This window comes from Salvia splendens, chromosome 13 (genome assembly GCF_004379255.2).
Source record: "Salvia splendens isolate huo1 chromosome 13, SspV2, whole genome shotgun sequence".
NCBI lineage: Eukaryota > Viridiplantae > Streptophyta > Magnoliopsida > Lamiales > Lamiaceae > Salvia > Salvia splendens.
The window spans coordinates 33589063-33616752 of NC_056044.1; the positions used below are offsets into that span (position 1 = coordinate 33589063).

The following is a 27690-nucleotide window of genomic DNA, read 5'->3' on the forward strand; positions in this document are numbered from 1 at the left end:
ATACAGAATTTATGTAGGTTATTTGGTGAATGTAAATTACTTGCTTAATTATTATATAGATTGAATTAGTTCTATTAATTACAAATAATACATTAGTATATGACAGCAAGTATTTCAATCTCTAACAATATCATTAAGGCATTCATGCTGGTGCATTAATTGTTTTCTTTTTTTGACTTAAATGCATTATTTAAAAAAATTATGTTTATATAGCTCTATATCAATTGGTTCAAATTCCAAAATGATATAGTTATATCTTATTAACATCTAAATCTAATTATAGGATATTAAGTATATTCTTGTTGACAATACACATATTTGTTACAAGAGGAAAATTATATGCATAACGTTTTATTTAATCATTTCTAGATGCATAATGTTTTGTTTTAATTGTTATATTTAAATAAGTTGACCAGTTTATAAAAGTCAGGGGCCGTGTAGTAAAAGTCATATACAGCTATGAATTTTGTCAGAAAATAGATATGCATTTATGCCATACTTTAAATGTGTACCTGCATTCAGTCAGAAAACTGCATATGCAATGTCTCAACTTTTGTAATGAAATTTATGTTAGATAAAATTCTCAATATTTTTTTTATTCAACCTGATGAAAGTTGATTGAAATTTAGTTCTTTCTGCAATTTTAAAAATTAGACAAAAAATTGAAAATTTTAAATTTATTCTCAATTGGTGAAATTTTTATTGTGAATTGTACATGATATGATAGTCGAAAAATCCTAACTAAACCTCGCGCGCGGTGAAAAACGAAGCTGTCTATTCATGATAAAGAAAATGACATTACTTGATTCACAAATATAAATAATGTATTACACGTATATGGCCGGAATATATTTTTTATAATGTGATAGTTGTGAACAAATTCAAAAATTATGATCTTTCTAATAGCTGGTTTTTAAAGTTGGGAGAGAAACCAAAACTCAACCAAACTTAATGATTTTTTGTACAATGCCAAATTTTTAAATTTGGTTTTGATTTTTGTATGGGCATTTGTATCGAAACAATCTTCTGGATTTTCAGTTTGGCTCAGTTTAATTTGACAAAAGAATCTAAAAAGTAAAAAATTATAATTTAATGTAGAGTGAACGGCATCTAATGACCCTAACTTTTGCACTTGTTATACACCAGTGACCCCTAACAAAAAGTCAAAAAATAGCATTTGTTACACCAGTGACCCCTAAATTATATTTAAAGAAAATGTTTTATTTAATTAATTTTAACACAATATATAATAAAGTAATAATAATACTTACTCTGTCCCAAGGAAGATGACCCTTTCCTTGGGCTGCACGAGATTTTATACAACTTTATTTTGTATATTAAGTGGAGAGAATAAAGTAAGAAAGATGAATAAAGTAATAAAGTAAGAGAGATGAATAAAGTACAGATAAAAATAAGTTCATTTTAAATAATGAGTCATTTTGGTTGGGACAAATAAAAAAGGAAAGTGGATCATTTTCAGTTGGACAGAGGGAGTAATTAATATTAATAATAAATTTATAGAAAATTATTTTCATTTTATTTTATACTAGCAGTATTATTTTGGAGTAATTGTTTCGTATAAGGTTGATGGTAAACATATGTGAAATTATTGTGCTACATCTGACTATATATCTATTCATATATGAATGGATATATCTGAATAATATTCAATGTTTTATCTTAAGTTAGGAGGTTGTGGGTAGAAAAATAATGCTTTCTACATCAGACTATATATTAACTCATATATGAATATATCTGAATAACATTCAATGTTTTATCTCAATTTAGGAGGTTGTGGTTAGAAAAATAATGCTTTCTTCGATTGAATGTCAGAAATGCATCAGCTGTCAGTTGCCGTAGTATTTAGATGAACTTCAATTCAGTTCACCAATTTATGACAAATTAAATATTGGAAGACACAAAATATTACTCCTATTATATGATTAATTATAAGTCTATAATTATAACAAAGGCTAGAAAATATATTTGATGTGAAATGACACTGCTATACGAATTGAGTCATTAAATTGTGTAACACATGCAAGTCGTTAAATGAGGTGAGGAATTATTCAGATGAATGCTTGAATTATTTTAGCATAGGTAGGAAAATATTTATGTCGTGTAAGATTAGAATGTATAGCACAAATAATTGTTGACTAGGTATAGCTACGGTAGTATACTATATTTAAGCCAATACCAAAATTGAGTTTAACACATTTAATGTTTGGATATTTACATTTGATTTTTTATTATTATTTTTTATTATTGTTGTTGTTGTTTCTATTATGAATTGCTTTGTATGGATATTCAATGATTCATCATTTCATAGACAATTTTTTTTAGAATACGGTCAATTTTGCTGTAAATGCATTGACTTTATATGTTTAATACCATATTTTTTATTTTTCACGTTAGAAATAGATTTTACATTATCCATACCCTTAGATTGAATATTCAAAATTTTATCTAGAATATTAAATTATTTTGATATTCCACAAAAATATAAAAATTAAATTAATTTACTCTATTATACCTACGTTTATCGGCCCATTAATTTGATAAAGTGGATTTGGACTACAATTGTAGGTTGAAATTTCGATGTCTGTTTAATGAGATCATTGAAATAATAAAGTCCAGCAATCTTGTCAAAGCCCAATAGACTTCAAATGTCCTTATTGCCCCTGCTTATGATTTTTCACTAATTAATACCATATCCTACCTATTTTTGTTGCAAATAATACAAACCTTGTTTCCTTTATTTCATTACCATTGTCTGAATTTTTCACATCATATTATGGTATTTATGCAAATACATACACATATGGATGTACAATAAGTTGTTTAACAAAACAAGTTATTAGTCCTTCTATTATTAGATGTTTCACAAATAAAAATAAGAAAAACTGAATTAATAGGAAGGGTCAAGTTTCTTTTTTTATGGAGTACTTTTGTTATTGAATCATTACACTATTCGAATAGAAATCATTTTAAATTAAAATTAAGAAGCAATGATGATAGTCACCAACCAAGAGTTGATATTAAAGAAAATTAAATTAGAAATGAAGAATAAGAAGACCGCATAGCGCAGTGGATTAGCGCGTTTGACTTCGGATCAAAAGGTCGTGGGTTCGACTCCCACTGTGGTCGATTTTCACTTTTTTTTCCTTCTCTTTTGTCTTCATTTTTTTTCCGGTTCTCTTTTGGCAAGTTCAGGGTAAGTAAGAAGTAAAAGAGATGTTCGACCCTCAAAATTTTGGACAAGCACGAAATTAAGTACTAACGTATTTGTGCTCTTATCGTGTAGACGTGTCATGATTCATGTAATCCATTATAAATTTTCATTTTAGGGTACAAGAATTAAAATAGGTGTTGGACCTCGGACACGACACACACATGCAATATATTATTGTAAGTTGATATTAGTGTCGAATATTATCGTGTTCTTATCGTAATATTGGTATTACTTTTTTTTAAAATAATTCAGTTCTTAGTTTACTAGTTATAGTTAATTTGAGTATTAGAATTTGAACTTTGAGAATGTAGATTTTGTATGATTGTTATGATGCGTGAAATTGAGTTGTTATTTTATCATATTATTGGATCGATATCGTATTATGTCTATACAAATAAAATCGTGTTTCTGGCTATATGAATCGTGTTCGTATTCAATCAAGGATATCCTTATCGTGTCGTGTTTGAGTTCGGTCTTATGGTATGTCGTTGGAATTTGTAGTTATCATGAGTTTTCCATACATAAATACAATGAGATTCTTCTTTTTCTTTCTTTTTGGGCAGTAAATCAAGATGTATTGGACCTTGTGCATATATGGTTGTACATCGTTTCACCAGTTCTAAACAAATACAGAGCTGAAATAGGCCTTGGGCTTTATGCACAACTGATTGTACCTCTTCGTCATCTTCTTCCCACCAATTCACCACACACACTCACACACAGTCGAATCCACCGAAATCAATGCTATCTCTGAAACTCCCCCCACCGCCGCCGCCCCCAATCTCCTCCCTCAATTCCAAACCCCTCCCCCTCCAAATCCCCAATTTCCCCTCAATCTCAAATTCCCCCAAAAAATCCCGCCCAAACAGAACCCTAATTCACGCGCAGAACAACGGCGACAACAAGAGCAAGAAGCTGCCGAAGGAGAAATCCGGCGATGACAACGCGAAGAACGGGCGGCCGCCGCGGCTGAATCTGCGGTGGAAGGACCTCCTGCTGGATCCGGATCCGGACAACATCGTGGCCGTGGGATTGACGGGGCTGCTGACGTGGGCGAGCGTGCAGGTGCTGTGGCAGCTGGTCGTGATATCGGCGGCGATCGTGCTCGCCGCTCTCAAATACACCATCGTTGCTGCTCTGCTCGTCTTCATCCTCATCACACTTCTCTGATTTTTTTGATTTGGTTTTGCATAGATTGTTTCGGATTGTGATGTATTTGAAGGAAATGAATAAACTCTGGGATTAGATTTATCAAATTCTAGCTGTTTCTTATTGAATCTTTGAGAGCTTTAAGAATACTGAGAAACTGTTAGCAGTTTTTAGTTGGATTTGAATGAGGCTCCCATAATTATGGGTTCCACGTGTCCACTTTACAATGGTATATTAGAGCATCTCCAGTGGGCGGACATCCCACTAGGACATCCAGTAGGACATCCCAAAAACACCTTCTGCCACGTCACTAGGACTTCCCATCACACTGCCACGTCACTAGGACATCCCCTCCTATGTCCGCCCTTCCCACTAGGACATCCCGCAATAAAAAAAAATCATACATTCACAAATAAAACAATTTACATTTACGGAAATAAAATTTGACCGAGAATACGAACGGGAAAAATTAACAACTTCATCGGAAAAAACATACATGATTCGAAAAAAAAAATTACATACTAATAAAAAAAACTTCATACATTATCACGTCAACCCCTCCGAGTCCAAACCTCTTCGATGATATCCTGCTGAAGTCGAACATGGGCATCTGTTTGCCGCATGTCGGCAAATGCACGCAGCCGCGCGACCTCTCCATGAGGTACCCCCATATTCACATTCGCGGTGGCCACGCCGTGACTTGGACCTGCACCCGTATCATCTTCATTGGTCCACTGAGTCAGTTCCGCAGCTTCATTTTCGACCATCATGTTGTGCATTATGATACATGCGTACATGATATCGCCGATGTTGGGAATATACCACTGCCGTGCAGGACCCTTCACAACCGCCCACCGACTCTGGAGCACACCAAATGCCCGCTCCACATCCTTGCGCGCTGCTTCCTGACGGCTCGCAAAGTATGTCTTCTTTTGTCCGAGCGGATGCTTGATTGACTTCACAAAGACGGGCCAGTTTGGGTATATTCCATCCGCCAAATAGTACCCCATATTATGCTGGTTGCCGTTGGCGACGAAACTGATGGCGGGACCAACGCCATTGCACTGAGCGTTGAACAGGGGCGACGACTGGAGAACGTTGATGTCGTTGTTGGACCCGGCGACTCCAAAATAAGCATGCCATATCCACAGCCGGTAGTCAGCTACAGCTTCAAGGATCATAGTGGGATGCTTGGCTTTGAAGCCGGTAGTGTACATCCCCTTCCAGGCGGCGGGGCAGTTCTTCCACTCCCAATGCATACAATCTATGCTGCCCAACATCCCAGGGAACCCGTGCACCGACCCCATGCATATCTATCAGCATCTGGCAGTCTTCGGGGCTCGGACTCCGAAGATACCGCTCCCCGAATATCGCTCTCACGCCCGCGCAAAAATTCTGCAGACACTCGACGGCTGTCGACTCGCCAATGTGGAGGTACTCGTCGAACATGTCGGTCGCGCCTCCATACGCTAGTTGTCTGATTGCGACAGTGCACTTCTGCAAGGGCGTGAGTCCGGGTTTGCCAGCTGCATCCTCTCTGATCCTAAAATACAGGTATCTTCTCTCTAAAGCACCCACGATGTGCAGAAACAGCGGACGATGCATCCTAAAGCGTCGCCGGAATAAGGCTTCCCCAAAACGCGGTTGCGGAGCGAAGTAGTCCGCATACAACCGAATATGTGCAGCAATGTGGTCACGGGGTACTTGAGTTCGACGATGGATCGGCCGAGGTACCGCCGCCTGCTGCCGCCGCTGCAACCTCTGTTGTAGCAGCCTCTCTATCGCACCTTCAACAGCGACCTCCAACTCATTCTCGCTATCACTTTCACTAGACATTCTAGATATACTTGAAATTAGAGATGTAGAGAGAGAAACTTGTTAACACAAGTGGTGCGAATGAAATAAAATTCAACGAGCCGTATATATAGAGTTTTAAAAAAAAAATTTAAAAAACGGGACGTCCAACTGGACGCCACAATGGCGGACGTCCGCCCGCCCGTCGCCGGGACGTCCGAGGACACCCGACGTCCTCACGGGACGTCCGTATCCGACCCTAAACGCCACAATGGCGGACGTCCCGGTCGCCCGTCGCGACGTCCGACCGGATGTCCGACCGGACGTCCGCCATTGGAGATGCTCTTAGAGCATCAATAGTGTGACGGATGTCCCGACACATCCCCATCCCGACGGACTTTCCAAAAACATCTTCGAACATGAACTTATTAATTGAAGAAGCATATTTTCATTACACATTACATTAATCGAACAGCTTAAACTATTTGTAGTTTTGTTTGGATCCAATGAAGCTAGTTTACACTTTACATTAATCGAATACTTTTTTCGACTAATGAATATAACCCTAAAGAAGCTCAATAGCCTTTGAAGATTGAGATATGAGATCCAACTTTTAATATGATGAAAATAAAATGGCTAATTCAAGAATCTCAACAGTCAGTTACAAAATTTTGGCTTCCATTGTTTTAGTATATTAATATATAGATCAACACAAGTCCTCCTCACTCAATCTGTGAATCTAATCTTCTTTGGAGCAGCCTGCACACAGCCCACCTGCAAATAACATAATAACCAAAACCATTAGTGAAACGAAAATCGATCGTCTTTGTCCGCCCTTCGTATGAGAAACTATCCCCTATCAATTTCATATAGCACAGTTTAATGACGCGACAAGGTTATGACAAATAAATCACTACCAGAATATAAGGACGGCCTTTCAAACCAACAGGATGAAACTAGGGGAAAAGGATAAGAGATCGTAACATCGTACCATTTCTGGGCACTCGTAATCAATACCAGCTGCCTCAATGCGCTTTCTTCTCTTTTGGTCCCTTTTCAGCACGCCAGTAACTAACTTCTGCTGCTGCTCTAGGGTCCGTTCCTAGGAATTATATTTGATCGGGAAGAAAGTATGAGAACGAGAGAAATCAAAATACGAGGATTTGAGAAGTCTGTGTTGTGTTGTGTTGTTCACCTTGTCATGGTGCTTCCTCTCAATGTGAACCCTGTCCACTGGCTTGTAAGAGCGGCCGACGCCTTTCCATCTGAAAAATATTTCTGGTTAGAAAGACGCACTAAAACAACTCTAAGGGCAGCATGCAAATCCTCCTAGGACCAAAATATTGATTTCAAAACAGAATATTTGAAGAAGCAAGATTGATGGTCGGTTAAAGACTGTACTCACAATCTTGGATGAACTTTCTCAGGAGGAACGATGCTAACTTGGAGGAGATGCTCATACATTAGATAGTTATGCATACATTCTTCAACAACTTTGGCAACCTGCATCGGCCGGAAAATTCGTTTGTGAGAAAGGGGAACAGCCAAACAGAGAGCATGCAAAGATATGATATTATCTTAAATAGAACTGTACTACCTCAGGAGACATAAACTCGATGAATCCAAAATGCTTCGATTTCCCGGTCTGTTAAAAAAGAAAAATGAAACAAGATACATAAATGGAGGAAATGAAAGAAGATATAGAATGTCTCGTCATTTTGTATGGTACAATTATATCAACTTCATAATGCACATAATTCAACAGAGGAATTTTAAAAATGCTTGATCTCACACATACAAATTATATGTCAACATTCTACTCATTCCAACACCAAGAATCGCAAAACGAAACATCATAAATTCAGAATGTTGATTGACAACCAGACAACTGAATCATATTTAGCATTTAACGTGCTACATGTAACTATGAGGAACCAACTGGATTTGCAGCTGTAATACTCAACCAACAATTGCCTAAAGCAACAATGCACCAAAATCAGTAGACTGTCTACACCCAAATCTACTTAAAGCAAGCAGGAGTAACCAAAGTTGAGAAATAAAGAGCTTCGTTGTGTATAAAGCCCTAAATTATTGAGTCAGTAAATGTATCAGAACTCATAAACTCATAGTTTACCTCAACAATAACCCTAGTATTCTTCATTTGTTAAGAATCGATTGTAGCTATATATCAATGTCTACACTGCCTACGTGAAGTATTGACATCACAGTACTATAGCAATCTCATATTGTGTTTGGTAATTATTAAAACTACAATACAGAGATCTAAGGCACATGTGTAATTTACACCACAAATGGTAAGCAAAGCACACAAAGTTCCAAAATAGAGTGCAAAAATGGTTGCACGAACATGTTACTTAGATAGCGCCAGAACAACTCGACCGATGTAGCAGTAGAGTATAGACTTTATGCCAAAACCTCCACCAAATACTAAGCATCTTCTATAGATAAATAATTAACAGGCACAATCTACCAATATAACAACATGACATACAGCAACCAAACAATCAAACTTCCCCAATCCAAAAGCATATTTGCAATTCAAAAACAAAAAAGAAACTAACCTTCCTATTCCTAGCAATCCTAAGTCTCTTAACCGCACCGAATTGCTGAAAGAAAGCTGCAAAAGGCGATTACACGGAGTCAGAAAAACACAGTATATTCAAGCTGATGTAACTAAAATAAGCAAAACAAACCTTCCATCTCAGTTTCATAAAATCCGTGTGGAATTCTTCCAATATACAAAACGGTTGCTTTGTTCTCTTTATTCTCCGTCTTCGGAATACTCTTCGAAGGACCACCCTCCAAAGGCTGTATTTCCCAAATACAAGCAAAATAATCAATTACATTCATATCAGAAAGGAAAAGTTCAAATTATTTTATTATAATAACATACCAAGTAATCAGCGCCTTCGGATTTAGGTTTTGGAGCAGAAAACTGCACGGCGGCCTTCTTCGAGCTCTTCGCAGCTAGCTTCTTCTTCGACTTTAATCCCATTTTAGCTGCATATATTTCAATTCCAATCGATTAAGACCATACAAGCAACAAAAATCGGTAAACTTTTCAAAGTCCAAATCGAAGAGAATAAGTGCAGAAAACTTACAGGGGTTGTAAAGTTTAGATTTTAGGGTTGAAGAAAAAGGAGGGCTGCGTGATCTATTTTTTTTATTTAAGAAGAAGAGTATTGGTTTAATGGGCTTGTCACATTTATTACTTAATGATTGGGCCAATAGGTTATTAAATTCGACCTAATTGGGCTTGAAAAATATTCATTGAAAAGAATATTAAATAATGTTATATTATCAGAATTTAAAAGAAAAACCCTTTTTTTATAAAATTTCGACAACATTATATAAAATAGTTTTAGATGACCATTAGGATTGGTTTGTGATGGATGACTAAGATTATTGTGTTGTTGTGCTCTTATGTGAAAGCGAAGATTGGTTTGTGATGAACAATGCAGATTAATTTCATACAAAAATACAAATTGTGTTGTTGTAATGTCCATTATAAATTGAAGATAAATTCCTCACATTTCATCACATCAATAAGGTTCCATAGTTCATGTTATGTATTATAAGTAAATATTAATATTATGTACTGGCTTCCACTTTTAAAACTGAAAACTGATTTGATTAGCCACTTTTTTTAGAGTGACTTCTTAGATTTTAATCCTATCTTTTTGCATATTTTGAATAATATAGATAACAATCATGGTCTGCAACGAAATCAACAAATTTTGAAAGTGAAAACTTACGTGGCTCAACGTGAACGATAAAAGGAATTTGAAGAAAACGTGAACGACGAAATGAGTTTGAAGAAAACAATAGAATTGGGTTGAAGAAGAAGATGAAGAATTGAAGAAGATGAGTGAATGGGGTTGAGGAAACGTGCTAAATGGATTTTGTTAGTTGATTGAATTGTGCTTGAGAAAATGTTGTAGTGAGAATAAAATCAAAATAGTGTTTTATTATCAATATTTCATTTTATAGAATTTATAAATGTAGAAAACATTAAAATGATAATTTTATAGAATAAAATAGAAAATGATTTTGTACTTTTAGATAAATGTTAATAGTATCCACGTCCCATAAAAATATATGCATTTTACATTTTCATCCGTCCTACAAAAATATGTGCATTTCCTTTGTTGAAAGATTTTCCAATTTATTACCCATATACATTAATTTATTTACAACTTATATCATCATTAAACAGTATTAATAATAGTGTGGGTCCAATTATCCACTACCACTACTTAAACTACTCTTCTCATCTTCTCTCTTACTTTATCAATTTTGTTTTAATTTTCATTCCATATCAACTGCCCATATTTTAATGGGACGGATAGAGTAATACTTAGATGCATGACTAAGATTAGTTTGTGTTTGTTACGAATGACTTAGATTGTTATGCTTTGTAATTTTGGATATATTGAATTTGATCTTCAATGTAATACTCCCTCTGTAGGCATTTCTTTTCAGCACGAAGTTTAAAAACAGTGTGTTAAATTGATTGTGAAAAAAGTAAGAGAGATTAAAGTAAGAGAGATGAAGAGAGAATAAAGTAAAATAAAATAAAAGGGATAATTATTTTTTGCTAAAAGTAGAAACAAGTCAATTAACTTGGAACTTCCCAAAATAGAAAAATGACTCTATTAATATGGAACAAAGGGAAATGGAGTAATAAGGAACCCAATATCTAATTATACCTACAAATAATTAAGAATTTGAACTAAGTCTCAAATGATATAAAATATAGTTTAATATTTAGGATAAAATATGTGAAGAATTTGAATTAAAGCTCAAATGATATACTATAAAGTATAAAGTTTAATATAAAGGGATATTGGCCCATAATATTATGGAACTTTCAAAAAGTTGGATTTTTTCCACGAACTTTAAATTTGGCAAATAATATCACGAAATTTTACCCGAGTTTGTTATTTCCCACTAGCGAAAACATTCCGGCTATATCAATGGATTGCAGAACAATTTTGGAGAGTGTGCTTCAAGAAAAATTATCCTCAATGGTTGAAGAAGTTGAAGCTCTAGAAGTTGTTGTCGAGAAATTACGGGAAAAAATCCGTATCATGATATTATTTGCTGGATTTTTTTCGTCGATGGGAAATACAAACTTGGTAAAAGTTCATGATATTATTTACCAAAATAAAAGTTCGTGGAAAAAATCCAAACTTTTTAAAAGTTTTATGATATTAGGAGCCAATATCCCTTATATAAACTATACTCCGTACTATATAAAGTTTAAACCTCAAATTTGAAATTTCACATTTTAAACCCTCAGATTCTATGACGGATATGCCCAAACTCAAGATCTTGGCATAGCAAGAAGCCAAGAAAATCACATGATCATCATCTAGTCTTTGATATTCTCCTAATGGAATCTATGTAACAACATGAAACCACCAACTTCAACTTGTTCAAAAATGTACTATCTTCCCCATCCCAACCCTCTCCAACACCTGATTTTGCTGCAATCAATACAAGATTCTCCTCATTCCCAACATCAATCTCATACACTTCCTCAAAAACCTCACCAACTTCACAAACCAACCTCTCATAGAACATCTTGCTCGAGGGAATCACGTTCGCAACGAGGACACCCTCGTCGCGAAGAACCTCCCTCGCAGCCCTGAGAACGGAGCCCTCCACGAACTCCACAGGTGGCGCAGAGACGCCACTCATCACATCACTCGAATCCAAATCAACCATCACAATGTCATACTTGTTAGCAACCCTCTTGAGGTATCTAATCCCATCTTCAACAAACAAATGGATAAACTCATCATTGTTCAATCCAAAATGCCTCTTGGCAGCTTCTAACACAACCTCGTCTTCCTCGACTCCATCAACCTCGAAATGGAGGCGATCGGCCAAGAATCCGAGCAATGCGCCTCCACCAACTCCCAAACACAACGCTCTCGGCCGGGATTTTCCATCCAAGAAGCGGTGGATCACAGCAATGCCAGCCACCATAGGGCTTAAATAGGGCTGAACCAAAGCACCCTTTTCCAATTCAAACTCCAAATCATCTAAATTATCCAAGATTGAATCTTTTTTAGGCCGAATTCTCATTTGGGACTGGACAAAATTAGGCATTCTCTTAAACCTCAGCCTTCTCCTAAACTCTGTAACTCCATCATCGAACTTCAATTCAACATTCTCAATGAGAAATTCACCTACAAAAGGCCCATTGCAGATCTCCAAGATTGAACTTTTAACCACCTCATCCTCGTAAACCAGCAAGGGCACTTCTGGGATTTCACTGTGACCTAGAAATTCGGATTTGGGGGAAAGCCCTAATAGCAAGGGGGCGAGATTCTGCGGCGGTGGCGGTGGCGGAGAGGTGGAATTGAAGGAGGTGGGAATGGGGGAAGATGGGGGATTTCCGAGGAGGATTAGGCGGGAGAGGGGGAGGGGGGTGGGGGAGGAGAGGAGGAGCTGGAGGTGGCCGGAGAAGGTGGAGAAAATCCAGTCGGATTCGCGGCCTTGTGGGACCCATATGGCGGCGGTGGAGGAGGGTGAAGAGGCGGAGGGGGAGGGGGAATCGAGGACGGCGGCGCGGAGGAGGAGGTGGGGGAGGGGGAGTGTGAAGGTGATGTAGCGGGAAGGGACTGTGGTTTCGAATACGGATGGATCGAGCGACATTGTTGATGATTTCTGGTTTACATATTTTTGCAGTTAATCTGATTCACTACTACAGATAAAAAGAAAGATGAGAGCATCCACCATCATTTTGGACAAGCAACGGCACATTAATAGCCTAGCCACGAACTTCTCCTGCCACATCAGCAGCACTAAAAACACTTCCTGCCGCATCATCAGGACAAACAATAACCTAGCCATAGCCTAGCCACAATAAATAAAATTATAAAAACAAATAATTAACAATCACACAAAATACGGAATTAAATGTACGACACAGATAGGAGAAAATCAATAATAATATTAAAATTTTAAAAAGTACATTAATTAAAAAAATTACATTAATTAAAAAAAACTCCTCTAACACACACGAGCCCCCCTCCGCCTCACTCCTCGCCGTTGTCGCCGTCGCCGCCGTTGTCGCGCGATATCCGGTGTTGGATATTTTAGTATAATTGGATTAACTTGATTGATCAATATGATCATAATGAGACATCAAATAAGTTGTAAGTGCAGAGTGCACACTTGTTTGAATTCGTTATGATTGGACGGGGTTCGAGGGCAGCGCCCCCGAGAGCAGGGTCTAAGGGGCAGAGCCCCTGGCTGGGGTCGAGCTGGTCGATCGCTCGCCAAATTTTTTATTTCCATTAAAGTTGCTATACATAAATCTTCATCCGGAAATGTAATTTTCGATAATTGAAGAACCAAATTACAATATTTAAAACCCGCCAAAACTAAATAAAAAATAAATAAATAATCGGTTGGCCGATCGGGGGTCTGCAATGGCGGCCAGCCGATCGGAGAGCGCATCGGCTAGCACCCGCAAATCGGCGTGCACTCGCCGTTTTTCTCGCCGATTTGTCGCTCGCCGGCTGCAATGGTTCGGCGAGCGGACCGGCCAGCGCCGAGAATCGGCTAGCCAGTCCGCTCGCCGCCATTGTGGATGCTCTAATTAAAATATGTTTACTAGATAATGACACTCACACCCACGTTATTATTACTAGTATTACATCCGTGCGATGCACAGATCAGTATTTTGAAAAGATGGATCTTATGTTGAAACGACACAATATTAAATGCATCATCACAACTAATATCATTATCATCACAGATCGCACGGATCAGTATTTTGAAAAGATGAATCTTATGTTGAAACGACACAATATTAAATGCATCATCACAACTAATATCATTATTATCACAAAACAATAAGAAAGGCTCAACATAAGAAAAATGTAGAAGGGTAGAAACGTGAATACTTATTTTTTCCACGTCTACTCCCGAGACACCTGAATAGAATATGGACTTTATGTTGAAATAACATAATATTAAATGTATCATCACAACTAACATAATCATCATCGCAACTGATGTATAATTTTCGAGTTCTAAAATCAAGTGCAAGATCACACAAGTTTAATAAAATAAATCTAATATTGCAACGATACTGCAAGAATACATCATCGAATGTAGTACTTCGAGTGTCGATCCACAAGGAAAGTAAAGATTATTTAACTCTAAAGCAAACAAAATACATAACAATAAATACTTTATTTTGAAGATTTTGATCAAAGATCATGCAACAATAATTAAAAGAAATAAAATGAGCAAGACGAATTAAGAGATGAAATTGTTACCCCAATCATTCACAGATAAAACGGTGATTCATTCTAATATTCAATTATATCTTATGAATTACGGGATTACACAATCAACTCTCAATGGTAGCACTGAACATGCTTGACATATAATGGCTGAACACATATTCTATAAACCAACTTTCGTTTATCTAAGAACCCTACGGATATGCGTGACTCAAAGATCAACTACTATAAGCACATGACGTCCATTATCATATTATCCTCTAAACAGTTCTAATTGATAATTAATTACCCCAAAGATCTATCTTATTCAAACTTAAAGAAACGTTTAAATAATAATAAAGATCTTCTACAATTGATGCAACAAAAATAATAAATTCAAACAATACGATTGTGATAAGGATGATCATAAGATAGAGAAATAGAATAATTCACACGAACAATTTATCCAATAACATGTTTGGAGAAAAAATAAATCTTTAGCTAAGCATTTTCACAATAACATCAATGACATATGGAGAGAAAATTCTTGAAATCAATGACATATGGAGAGAAAACTCTTGAAACCGTGGAGCTTTGATGAAGACAATGCCTTAAGCTTGGGATTTATTTTGCAATTGTTGCTAACTCAATTCTTCCAAATGAGAATCTCTAGCAAAGAATGAAATTCTCCAAGTCGTGCTCTTCTTCCAAATCACTTAAAGAATATAATTATTAAGTTTCACTACACAGTCAATACCACCAATTTCATGACCTATAAAAAATATGGCAAACACATTTATTTCAATAAATCGGTGCATAGTAGAAATATAGTAGTAAGACAAAACAATATTTATTTATAGGTTAATTTTTGAATGAAATAGACGCTATCTAAATGTTTAGCCTTTTACCTATCATAGAAGATGAGCTAGATTTCGACAAACCATCCGTGGACGAAGAAACCTTTGTGAAGTTTGTATTACATAAGTATTTTGTATCTCTAAAAAATGAGTAATACTATTTGAAAAAAAAATAGTAAAACATGCACAGTGGCATATAAAGAAGCACAACGACAAACAAATATTCACTATTCAAAAATATTACATCTCAGAAGTGGCAAACGAATAAAACAATTTAGCCCAATAAGTGAAGAATTCTTTTAGAAAAGTAGAAGAATATTTAAACTAAATGAGATTAAAATAAATACAGATCACTAAAACATCCTTTCTATATCAGCTCAATTATATGTCCTCATTCACTAAAAATTGTATATTAAAGCGTACTTGCAAAACTAATTTTCTGCCTCAATCACTTATTAATTTTAGAGGAATTATCTAAATATTGATAATAAATTTTCATTAATTGCATGTGCTACATTAAAAAATATGAAAACTGACCTGTTGAATTTTCGCTTCGTGGATTTATTCTTGTAGACTTTGTTAATTTTTTCATTCTTCTATAAATACCTGTATCAAAGTAGGAGTAACAAGTATAATCAATATATTATGTTTTTTATGCAACTCACTTTTCTTTTTTCTGGTGCAGTAATTTTTGTGAAACTGCAACTCACTTTGATGGCAAGCAAAGAAAAGAGGATGATACGTAGCTGAGATGGGAAAAAAATTGTTACATCTCTAATTCCATTTGTAAATAGGACTCTAAAAATGTAACAACAATCAACAACAAAATAAATACATAACAAATGCAAAAAAAGAAATGATACTTTGAACATTCATAAAGAAAGAGAAGAACTTACTGAATAGGATTAGCAGCATGCAGTGTATGGTGAGCAAAATGAATTTAGTTCTTTGAACTTGTATTTATAGAAAATGAGGAGTCTCCATAATTTCTGAATTAGAATTTTATCTGATAGGTTTTGAAATGCCACCAGTATTATTTATCAGACTTAAGAGGATAACATTTAAAAGAATTTTTATTTTATTCATTGGGTAATACTAACATAATTATTGTTTCCAAGTCTTAAGTCTTAGGCCATCCGCAATGGCGCCTAGCGCACCGCCTAGCCGAGCGCCGGCGCTAGGCGGTCCATTGCAACCACCCAGCCATTTTCGGAATTAAAAATCGCCTAGCGCTCGGCGATTTCGTGGCGCTAGGCGATGCGCTGGGCGATCTGCTCGGCGCTATTGCAGCGTCCGGATCGCCTAGCGCATCGCCTAGACGATTTTTTTTTCGAAACACTATATATACGCGGTTTGTACGTCATTTTCATTCGCACCACTGGTTTTAACGAGTACTCTCTCTATCTTAATTTCTGTACAAGATCAACACCGAGAAATGGAGAACACCAACGAAGGTACTCCAGTGACGACCGGGTCTCAAACTCCCCCGGTACCCGTGGGAGGTGGATGGGGTCCGATGCCAGGGTACTACAACATGTACCCTTGGCAGGGGATGATACCCGGGATGGCAGCTGGGGGGAGTATGCCGGCGTGGCAGGGGGTACCGGAGATGCAGCCCGGTGTGCATATGATGCCGGGGTGGGCACCCGGGATGCAGATGATGCCTGGGGGGGACGACGATGCAGCCCCCGACGCAGGGGACGACAGGGTGGGTACTGGCGGTGCAACCCCCGACAGGGGGGGTACCAGGGACGCAGGGGATGCCGGGGGATGAAAACGTCTATCGCCCCAGTTTTGATTTTTAGACTGCTTCTTCGCACACTTCGACCCCAACGGAGATGCAGTTCACGCAATTTGAGACTTTCTCCTTGGAGGAGTTGGGGTTTGATATGCTCGGTGTTCCGGAAACACCCGTTCTCACGGGGGGGGGGGGGGGCAGTGCGGGGCGCCCCAAAGAAGAAGGGCAAGGGGAAGAAGAAGGGCGAGTCGTCGCAGCCGGGTGAGGATAGCCAGGTCCGGAGAAGGTGGACGGACGCTGAGAACGCCGCGCTGTGCAAGGCGTGGGTCAGTGTTTGCGATGATCCACTCACTTCGAACAACCAGATGATCGTCAACTTGTGGGGCAAGATAACAGCAGCCTACTAGACATTTTGCCCGGAGGGGAGGCCACACAACGGGGAGGATTGCCGGAAGGGGTGAGACCGAATCAGGGCTGCCGTCTCCCGATTTTCGGGCTTGTACGCCAACGCCCTCCGCATGCAGAGCAGTGGCCATACAGAGGAAGACTGCAGGAGGATAGCGGAGAAAGCCTTCCCCCAGCCCGGGTTGTATAAGGAGTTCACCTACTGGAACTGTTATCTTGTGCTGAACGACTCCGAGAAGTTCCGAGTAGGTGTCAACGCTGGTTGGCCGAAGAAGCAACGACTGAACTATACCAGTGTTTACAGCGGCAGCAGCGGTGGTTCCCACGACCTCCCCGAGACGGCCCAGGAGGTCCCGACCCCTCGTTCGTTCGTTCGCTCGCCGAACTCGCCCGGTTGGGCACAAGCGGGCTCAACGGGAGGCGAGGGGGGTCGCCGGGGGTTCCCAAGAGGTCCAGTCGGCATCCCCCTTGGCCAATCCACAGCGGATCTCAAATTCTTCGCGCTTCAACAAACGCGCGCTCAGATGGTCAAGACGTTGGCCGAATGACGGGCGACGGTGGACCCCATGGAAAAGAGTTTGCTTCAAACATTGCTCATGAGCATGCAGGACGAGTTGGAGGCGGCACGGAGGGAGACCGGCGGGAGTAGAGGCGGCGGCGACGGTGGCGACGGAGGCGGAGGCGAGGGTGGCAACAGCGACAGAGGAGACGACGACGGAGACGAGGAGTGAATTATTATACCTTTTTTTTAATTATTGTAATTTTTTAAAATTATTGTACTTTTTTAAATGTTACTTTTTAAAATTTTAATAGTATTATTAAGGTTTCTCGTATATGTCTCGTAAATTAAATTCCGTATATTGTGTGATTGTTAATTTTTTCATTTTTATATAATTGTTATTAGTGATGTGGCTAGGCTATGGCTGAGCTATTTGCTTGTTTTGATAATGTGGCAGGAGGATTTTTAATGCTGATGATGTGGCAGAAGAAGTTTGTGGCTAGGCTATGGCTGGGCTATTCCTATTATGGATGGCCTTAACCGTGTAGCTTGAGAGCCTCAATGAATGAGATTTGACTACTCTGACTTCCCTTTATTCTATGTATGAAATCAGTGGGCAGGAAAATGGAGTTTGTTGTAGGTGGCATTTATATATACATATATGTCTTATTATTATATTATTATTAAATTTATAAAAATTTGTAGAAAATGTCAAAATAAAATAAAAATAAATAAACAAGAGTCATAAATTGTAACAATTCAAATACAAATAATCTTAGGAAGGTGTGAAATTTTAAGTATTAGAGAACATGTCATTCTCATTATCCACACTGAATCAATTTTAAAAAATGAGAAATTGTAAAATAGAAAGAAGATTATATGCAAAGAAAAATAAAGATTTTTTCTGAATAGAACTATAGCAAAATGTGATCTCTATTTGTAGAGAATAAAAAAAAATAAGAATTCTGGTAAAATTTATTTATAAATCTGATTTAATATATAAAAGATATTTCAATATTAAATAAAACATCTATTGACCAATGACATTGTAACGAATGGAATAATCACACCACTTTGTCTTATTTTATGCATCGGTCAAGAGAATTTCATCGTAACCATTGGATATATAAAAGTGTGATTTGACTGATTTGACAACTCTTATGTTATATACTCATGTCAATCATGTGTTAATATAGTATATTATATGCTAATGAAATTTTATAATATAGTGAACAATATTTCATGAAACTGGGCGGGAAAATGGATAGGTTGGTATTCCGCTTTTATATATGTATAGATTAGGATATTGGCCCCTAATATTACGGAATTTTCAAAAAGTTGGTTTTTTCCAACGACTTAATTTGACAAATAATATCACGAACTTTAACCGAGTATGTTATTTCCTACTAGCTAAAGAATTCCGACTATATTAATTAATGGAAGAACAATTTTGGAGGGTGTGCTTCAAGAAAAATCCTCAAATATTGAAGAACTTGAAGCTCTCGAAGTTGTTGTCGAGAAATTATGAAAAAAAGTCCGTATTATGATATTATTTGTCGGATTATTTTCGTCGCTTGGAAATAACAAACTCAGGTAGAAGTTCGTGATATTATTTGTCAAACTGAAAGTTCGTGAAAAAAAGCAAACTTTTTGAAAGTTCCGTGATATTAGGGGCCAATATCCCCTATTATTAATATTTAATAGTGAGTCATACTAATTACAATTGTAAATAAATTGATGTATATGAGTAATAGTTTGGAAGAACTTCCATAAATGGAAATAAGATACTTTTACAAGGAAAAAAAGAAAAGAAAATGTAGTACTTATTTTTGTCGGACGGAGGGAGTACACGATGTAGTATGCATAACATGCTAGAAAGTATACATACATTTATAAAAATGTTACATTTTCTTATTTATTGTTTTCTGTCAAATAATTCTCCATTTGAAAAAATGGCTCATAGTCGAGCATAAATTGAAAAGATGAAAAACTACATGTTGGAAAGGACTGTCTATGAAATTATGAGATTCTATCCTAGTAATTTCTCCTTGCTGCATACGTGTACGTGGTTGGATACTAACCAGAACAAGAATGTGAAAGAATGTCATGTATAATGCTATCCTACTGCACTTCTTCTATCATCTTGATCTTGGAGTGATGGTGGCTTGCTCTACATTATCTTGTGTTTTCACTCATTCTTCTTTGCTATCTTGCTTGCACGAAGATGCAACCTCGCCTTCAGAGGCCGTGGCGCTCGAGTTTTTTGGTCGAACCCTCTAACACACACGAAACCTGCAACGCATTTTTCATTTTACGAGTATAAGTACGGATGGAATCAATCGGTACACTCCTTCGAAAGCTGAAGACCGTACGTACCTTTCCAAAAGCAGTATTGGATACCTTCCGTCGACATACCTAAAAACCACGAATCGAATATTGCTAAGTCACTTAGCTTCGACTCTTTACGTGTGAGCTAATACTAGATTGAATTTACCTTTGAATATAGTCGAGACCGAGGTCCCAAAGAAGACTGTCCTTCTTGGTAAATTCCATATCGAACTTCTTGGTACGTGAATAGGATCCTTGCTCGTTTTATCATCAGCGAAAACCTGCGTGTATTTCAACATATATGGATGTATTGATCATCACTGATAGGCAATTTCATACGGAAAATATGAATCATGAGAAGTTCTTTACCTCGTTGACTTGGAAATATGTCCCGTTGAGTGGGAAACTGCCTCTCATTGCTGTTCTGCAAGGTATCTGCAAAGAGGTAGTTCGTTTAGCATTAAAAAACAATCGGGTTCATTGTTTGTCTATAAATGGAAATTTATACTAGCACTTACTAGAATAGTTCCGCGCACTGTTTGTGCGTGTGTTTCTCTCGTGTTGTTGCATGAAAAACATGTTTTGTCGTCGCACATGCCACTTTCTGTAGCGCTACATTTACCTTCCGGAAGCTGAATCGAGTCTGCAGTCTCACCTGGCGCCCATAGGGCGAGAAGGTACGGACTTGGATCGTCAGGCTCTCGTCTATCCATCTAACAGACATATTTTACTTCGTTGTCAGATTGATGCATTGTGAAATGTTAAAAGCTTACGTAGAGATGGGGAGTAACTAACCCCTTCTAGTAGTGGATGTGAATCCGGGAGTTCATACCTGCAATTACGTATCATAAATCGATGAAAATTTCGACTGATCGAATATGCTCAAAGCTACTACTCATCTACGACAACAGAAGGATGAACGAAAGAGAGAAAAAGAATACCAATAAGGATTGTTATATTTTGTTATTTTGGATGGAGGTTATGAACTTACACTTGGTGTTCAGTCCGCAGTCGGCTAACGTGCTTCAGTTTGGGCGCGGGAATAGAAGCAAGACGGGGGCTAAGTGCAATTATGGATCTGGACATATCGCCTTCTTGCATTTCTTTATTCTCTTGAATGAAGCTCTTTAGATTAGTCGTGAATTCCTCGATGTTGAGGTTTATTTCCGGGATTTCATCAGGATCATCCTCGTAAAATGCATCCTCAATGTCTCTTTCTGTATATTCTATCGATGATTCGGGGGAGGCTGGCTCCTCGATGATAGGTTCACAGTTTGTCGTCGTGAACCCTGCACCACTCCCCATGTGATCCTCGGGCGGAGGTAAGAACATAGGCTTTTCAACTACGCCACATTTGTGACTGGGATCCGTTGAAACGTCTGAACAGACCACACGTTTCTCTTCTTGCCCCGGAAGAGCAAGCCTTGCACTGGACCAGTTGCAAATGCATCAGTTATGCAGTTTTATTATTCTCTGTTTCAAACACGATAATTTTTACACGTACCTGGCGAAAGCGCTGGCGAAATGACGGCATTCTCCTCTCATCGGGCATGCGTTACAATTTGGTTGTCTCTTTGTGCAGAAAACCTGTATCGTGATCAGATGCATGGTAAGTAACTATCGTAAAACGTTTCTTCTGGATTTGTACGATGATTAGTTAGTTACCTTCCCGAATGTTATCAGTTGGTAATGTAGCTCATACCTGTTGCACATAATACAATTGTCAGTGGAATGAACATAAGGATATAACTTTGTTATCGCGATAGGCTGATTCGGGTTGAGAATTTTACAAGGTTTCTTGATCGAGCATGCAGAGTCGAGGCCAAAGATACTTCTGAATCGACTCCAGCATCGGGTACCTTCACGAAAGCAATAGAGTTTTTATCAGCCGCGGCCTTAACTATATATGATGTGATGCAAACTTACAGTTCAAGAAGATGCAACTGTAGTGACTCCGGGAGCGGTTGAAGTGGGACCCAACCAAGCCGGACAGCAATTCGTCCAACGTTCGTGTCAACCTAAAAACAAACAGTCAGTGAAATGGTTTTCTTTCTCGTTGATCCTTGCAGGCAAGTGTGCTTACCGGAAAAGCTAGATGGTGAAGCGTTAGGAGGCGTATGCACTCCACGCTTTTCAGCCCCAACCCGTGTATACTCAGTAAGTAATCCCTGCAACAACACGAGTTGTTAATAGAGAAAATGTAAGACTACGTAAATCTGTGTAATTAGTAAGCGTGACGAATTTCATTATGCATACTTGACTTTGTCTGGCTGAGCGTCTCGAAGCCATTCTAGGTCAATGCTTCCGTGATCTTTAACTAGTCTGTCGAGAAATTCCTGCAGAAACATCCAATTAGTTTCTTCATCGGGTTAAGTAACGTGCAACGTTCGGCATACCTTGATACGCGCTGCTAGCTTGTTATTCATTCCTCTTTCCTTTATAGTGCTAGAGATCTCACGAACATCAGCTTTTCGTAAGGCCTCGTAGTCCAGAGTGTCCATTGTGTCCCTGCTTCTTCCTCCCTTGCCCGCCGTTGATTGCACGTGCTTTCTTAACGAATCCCAATCAATTGGCTTTTCCTTTTCCTTCTCCTTCTCGCCTTTCTGCTTTCTTGCAGTTGCATTTGTTGATTGTTCATCAGAAGCATGGACTGTCTTCGTCTCGGTTGGCTCAAGTGTGCTGTCTGCATAGAGTTTTCGATTACCTGTGGGGTTTTGCCCGAGTGCTTCGGCTGATTTATTATGCAACTCTTCTACAACTGATCCGTGTGTCGTATCACAAAGCGTAGAACTTAAAGAAGAGGTGCATTCCTTTTCATATTCCCGAAGATCGTTCGGGAGAATTTTGTCCGGATACGAAACTCCCATTTCTGGCATCTGATTTTTCTGGAGTTCTGCTATTCCTCCAGCCTCTTCGAAGAGGTACAAAGGTCGATGAGAATTGCTCCCGGTTGCTTGGTCCTCGGCTTCAGAATTTGATCCCGAGCTTGATCTGATATCCTCCGAGGCTTGGAAACTCACGGAGCCTGAAGAAGTTTGTGACGAAGCTATACATTCCTCTGTTATTCTGGCCTCTTTGCCCGAAGGAACTTCTTCTGAACCGTGTTCAGACGATTTGTGGTCGTAAACTGGCTCCCTCGTCATTCGCTGATGACAAGTCGTTCCATCAGGATGAGTTACGCGGACCACATATTCAGCTGATGGTTTTTCCGCGTTTTGGCACGATGTATCTCTAGTATTTGTCGACTTGCCAGGAAACTTGGCTGCAAGAGACATGAAAGCCGAGCTGCAGGCAATGTGGAAAAACGTTAAAAACGCGATCTATCATCTTCTATTCCTCAATACTCGCTATCGTGGAAACCAACCATACCTCGAAAGATGATCCGAGACATTTTGAGTGAGATATACTCCAATTATCGAGTCAACGACCGATCCTTTCCATTTGGAGAATCGTCTGTCGCCTGCCAAGATAAGTTCTCATTCCGGTTATCCGAATACTGAAATTTGTCTAATACTATCAATTTTAATAAATATACCTTGAACAAGATGCATCCGGGCTATAAATGAATCCACTCGACCACGGAAGACTCTTCGTTCTTCATCCCATTTCTTCTGTTTATCCTCGTCCATGGTGTCCTCATTCTCACTTCCTTCACTGCCCATTAACAGGTTCCACAGCATGTTCGTCTCTCGATCAAGGTCCACTTTGGGACGTGGCCTCCGTTTCTTGACCGCCTCATATGGAACCACAGCACCGTCTCCTGCGTATGGAACGTGAGCAGTTTCCTCTCCCTTACTGATCTGTAGCCTTTTCATGCCTTCTGTTATATTATCAACTGCAAACATGTTTCTATTATGTTCAGAGATATTACATTTCGTGCAAATAAAACTATACATTAAGAGGAAAGTTTGCTGAAAGATGCGTACCCGAGACATTCGTCTCCTGCTGTACTACTCTATCTGTACGCGACATTTTGTTTGGTGGCGTCTTTCTGATGTAATGCCTCTTTGCTGACACGCGAGCAGACCCAGCCGCCATCTCCTTTCTTTTTACAACTTTAGGGCCTCTGTTAAAAGTGGACATTTGCTTCTGAAACCGGAGTCCAGAATTGATGGAATCCACGCGCCAATGGCGGGTGGCCTTGTTGGTTTCGTACGTTGGATTCATCAGTTTGGTTATTTCTTCAATGCCAAAATATGGCAATCCAACATTCATGCGCTGTCTGTATGTCTGGCCATGAATGCTCCTGCTCGGGCTTACAGTTTGTTCGGAAAATTTTTCAGCAGAAGGCATTCTGAGCCCATTCCTCTCTGCAAAATCTTGCCACGGAGTCATGCTTTGTTCGTTAAAGTGGACAATCCGGTGTTGTGTTGGCGCAGTATAGGAATATGCTCTTTCGGGTTGCTTTTCATCCCTGTTAGTAACCAAATCCCACGAACGTTGAGGCGTACTCTGAAGTCCCGGATGCCTCGGTCCATCCATGTTTTGCTGTCGGGTGTTTGCTAGAATAAGAAGCTGACTAAAGCCGCCACTTGAATGACTGTTTACCTGCCCGTGTGCACCCGGATTAGTACTTCCCGCCTTCAAACTCCTTGCAATGGCATTAAGAGTGTGGCCTTTCGATGAGGCTGTTGGGACAGTGGCTGCGAACGCCTGTGACTCTTGAGGCTGGATTTTGCCTGCAAACGGAGTTTGTGTCTGTTCGCTGCTAATGTTTTGATGCACAGCCTCGCTCCCCGAGTTACTGTCACCGTGGTGGTCAAACTCTTTGCATTTAGATTTCTTTCCGACTTCGTCTTCCGAGTCAAAATTTAACGATCTCTTACACGATTTCCCTTGATTCGTCGAGCCTTTAATGTCTTTCTTGCGCACGTACTTCCTTTTGGTGGGAGGATCTCCACCGGGGGTCTTGTTTTCTTTGGCCGCGGGCTTTGGAGTTCGTTTAGGCTTCTCTGCCCTCACTACCTTCGGCCGGTGCTTTCTCCTCTTTGGTGTCTTCTGAGGTGGTGTTTCGTTACAAAACTCTCCTCCGTTGTTTCCGCCAACTGGATTTCGCTTCTCCTCGGTCGTTGAAGCGTCAGGAGACGCTGAACTCAGGGCATCGGAAACGAAATCGTCGTGCTCTCTCTCTCCAGTTTCAGCTTGTTGAGACAGCATAGACTTCTTACTGTTTTCTTCTGTTGACAGATGAGGCGGCTGTCTGTTCTTCAGTAGGCTACGGTGATCCGGTGTTGCTGGTCCGAGATGGAAAGGCCGACTCACACTCGAGGAGTCCCCGTCTTCTGAACTTCGCGGTACACTTAGGCCGTCGCTTGGTCTTTTATCCACCAAAAGTCTACCTGCAAACACAACATCACAACCATCAGATACTGCTCCCGTCCGCGATAAAAAAAATGTGTCATTTTGCCATTCGGTACGTACGTAATTAAAAGTCCTAAGTGCACTTTTTTCCATGTTGGGTAAGTGCACCTTAGGCTCCACTAAATCATTACACTCACATTTCATTTAAAAATAAAAAGTGACACCCAAAATCCACTAACGAATTTCCCTCACTTTCCTTTACATTTCTTAAAATCCGCATCGAATCAGTAAAGAAGTATTGTTTTGTTCCACTCTTCTAGAGCAAGTATACAATAACTTTTTCCTCTTCACGTCCGCCGTTAAATCATAGGTGGGTCCCACATTTCATTACGAAACTAATTAAAGTCATATCTGAAAAAGTGAGATCTACGTTCCACTAACTCTTTTCTACCCATGTTCCATAACACGAGACACTTAACGCAGACGAAGGGAGTATTATGCATAATTCAATATCTAGTTAAGGAGTAGAATGAATCAATACACATAAAGCACATAAAATGACTCAAAACACACAAAAGATATAACCTAGAACAACATCATGTGAGCATAGCAAACATTAAAGTTGAAATCTTTTGAATAAAAAAACTAAACTGTCAAGAAATTTTACTCACTTTGCATTTGCTGCAGATTGTAACCACCAATATCCTGATTTTCCACAACCTTACCCAACAATTCTTCCAAAGACTCAACCTTTCTAGGAAGAACCACATTTCCAACATCATCAACGCCACGGCTCCACTGATCTGCCCCGGATAGCCCAGTCGAGCCACCACGAGTCTCATTCCCCGTCTCAGCAAAAGCCACACCGCAACCATTCTGAACCCCTACGGGACCACCTGGCCCGAAACTGCCCCCCTGGCCCCATCCGTCCTGCAAAACATCGGTGTAGAGCCCGAGCAAATCCTCCCAATTTTCAACCCCTTCATCACTCTGCTGCATCCCAAACTCCAGATTCATACTCCTCCAATTCTTGTTTCTTCAGAAGCCTTATGCTATTTTGCAATCCATATTTGCCCCAAAAATCTAAAAAACCTTTCTTTTTATGACAACCACACTGATCTAAAATGGAAAAATCAATCCATCTTTAAAACCAATTTCCTAAAATAAATAAACCACCTGCATTTTCACTCTCCTTTCCCTTTTTTTTTCCTTCAACAGCCTATTTCATCCATATATTCTCAAATTTCCTAAAATAAATAAACCACATGGATATTCATACTCCTTTCCCAATTCTTGCTTCTTCAAACCCCAAAATCTAAAAAAATAACATACTTTTTAGAGCAATCAAAGTGATAGAAAATGAAGAAAAAATTCCATCTTTAAAACAAATTTCCTAAAATAACAAACCACCTGCATTTTTCACAGCTTGAATTCCACACAATATATATATCTATAGGCATGCCAAAGTCACCACTTCTTAGCTACCCTGTACCTCACAATTGAATGGAAATGAAAAACACCAAACAGAGATAAATAGGCAAATCAAAGTGAATTAGGTGATTTAATTCCTAGCTTAAATGTGGCAATGAATTCTCCCCACTCTCTGTCTGAGTAAAGCCCATAAAAACCTTAAATGAAGATTATTTCATGTGATCCTTTACTGATACAGAATTAAGAGGCGTGTTAATTGGGTTTAACGGGGAAAAAATGTGATGGAAAAAAGATTTGGAAAATTCAAGAGTTTTGTTCAGTTACAGTCGAGCTCACCGATGTATAGATACAGCCGTTTTGTACGTCTAGCCGGAGTGATGTGTTTGAGAGTGAGTCAATGTCGGAAAGCCAAGTCAGCAACAGTTATAACAGTATTCGTTTTTTTAATAGAGAGAACGAAGGGGAGAAATGAGAGAGGTAGTAATATAATACTCCCTTCTTTTAAAAAAAAATACAAACATTTGAGACGATACTATTAATGCACACTTAATAAAATAAGAGAGATAGAAAGAAAAAATAAATATTGTTAATGAAGAATGAGACTCATCTTAATAGAAAGAAAGAAAATAAAATGAGATATTTTTATAGGACATTCCAAAATAGAAAAATATCCTTATTGTTATTATGGG

The 27690-nt window shown here is 38.8% G+C and overlaps 3 protein-coding genes and 1 non-coding gene across 5 annotated transcripts; 1 reads left to right on the forward strand and 3 right to left on the reverse strand.

Moving 5' to 3' along the window:
* The first annotated feature begins 3073 nt into the window (after positions 1–3073).
* On the forward strand, positions 3074–3147 carry TRNAR-UCG. The gene has a single exon. It is a non-coding gene; the product is annotated as a tRNA-Arg (tRNA).
* Positions 3148–6767: 3620 nt separating this feature from the next.
* Positions 6768–9353, reverse strand: LOC121760119 (uncharacterized RNA-binding protein C1827.05c-like). Its single transcript, XM_042155733.1, has 9 exons — positions 9298–9353; positions 9090–9196; positions 8890–9004; positions 8758–8813; positions 7773–7820; positions 7581–7678; positions 7371–7440; positions 7167–7277; positions 6768–6949 (listed from the first exon to the last, which is right to left on the reverse strand). Exons 2-9 carry the CDS (start codon positions 9189–9191, stop codon positions 6902–6904), a joined length of 648 nt encoding a protein of 215 aa, XP_042011667.1. The 5' UTR covers positions 9192–9196; positions 9298–9353; the 3' UTR covers positions 6768–6901.
* Positions 9354–11477: 2124 nt separating this feature from the next.
* On the reverse strand, positions 11478–12904 carry LOC121761168 (eEF1A lysine and N-terminal methyltransferase). The gene has a single exon (XM_042156766.1). It carries the CDS (start codon positions 12860–12862, stop codon positions 11567–11569), a length of 1296 nt encoding a protein of 431 aa, XP_042012700.1. The 5' UTR covers positions 12863–12904; the 3' UTR covers positions 11478–11566.
* Positions 12905–19830: 6926 nt separating this feature from the next.
* LOC121761507 (DNA glycosylase/AP lyase ROS1-like) lies at positions 19831–27457 on the reverse strand. 2 transcript variants are annotated; one of them, XM_042157150.1, is made up of 20 exons: positions 27338–27452; positions 26981–27056; positions 26242–26885; positions 24196–25608; positions 23805–24104; positions 23639–23729; positions 22666–23554; positions 22526–22605; positions 22353–22437; positions 22196–22287; positions 22060–22128; positions 21935–21971; positions 21774–21856; positions 21261–21698; positions 21065–21101; positions 20788–20982; positions 20639–20704; positions 20436–20550; positions 20318–20356; positions 19831–20233 (listed from the first exon to the last, which is right to left on the reverse strand). In XM_042157150.1, the coding sequence occupies exons 3-20, from the start codon at positions 26585–26587 to the stop codon at positions 20130–20132; spliced, it is 4479 nt and encodes a 1492-aa protein (XP_042013084.1). In that variant the 5' UTR covers positions 26588–26885; positions 26981–27056; positions 27338–27452; the 3' UTR covers positions 19831–20129. The 2 variants fall into 2 exon arrangements, with proteins under 2 accessions (XP_042013084.1, XP_042013083.1); XM_042157149.1 differs by lacking the exon at positions 26981–27056 and having other exon boundaries at positions 27338–27457.
* Between the last annotated feature and the right edge of the window lie 233 nt (positions 27458–27690).

Excerpts from the sequence above, each read along its gene's own strand:
- LOC121760119 (XM_042155733.1), bottom strand. The coding sequence starts at position 9,191 with ATGGGATTAAAGTCGAAGAAGAAGCTAGCTGCGAAGAGCTCGAAGAAG. Across the intron at positions 7,679-7,772 it reads TCGAGTTTATGTCTCCTGAG|GTTGCCAAAGTTGTTGAAGA; the intron begins GTAGTACAGTTC and ends CGGCCGATGCAG. Across the intron at positions 7,278-7,370 it reads AGAGGAAGCACCATGACAAG|GAACGGACCCTAGAGCAGCA; the intron begins GTGAACAACACA and ends TATAATTCCTAG.
- LOC121761507 (XM_042157149.1), bottom strand. The coding sequence starts at position 26,587 with ATGAATCTGGAGTTTGGGATGCAGCAGAGTGATGAAGGGGTTGAAAAT. Across the intron at positions 22,438-22,525 it reads GCTCAGCCAGACAAAGTCAA|GGATTACTTACTGAGTATAC; the intron begins GTATGCATAATG and ends GTGTTGTTGCAG. Across the intron at positions 20,983-21,064 it reads CACATCCACTACTAGAAGGG|ATGGATAGACGAGAGCCTGA; the intron begins GTTAGTTACTCC and ends TATGTCTGTTAG.
- LOC121761168 (XM_042156766.1), bottom strand. The coding sequence starts at position 12,862 with ATGTCGCTCGATCCATCCGTATTCGAAACCACAGTCCCTTCCCGCTAC.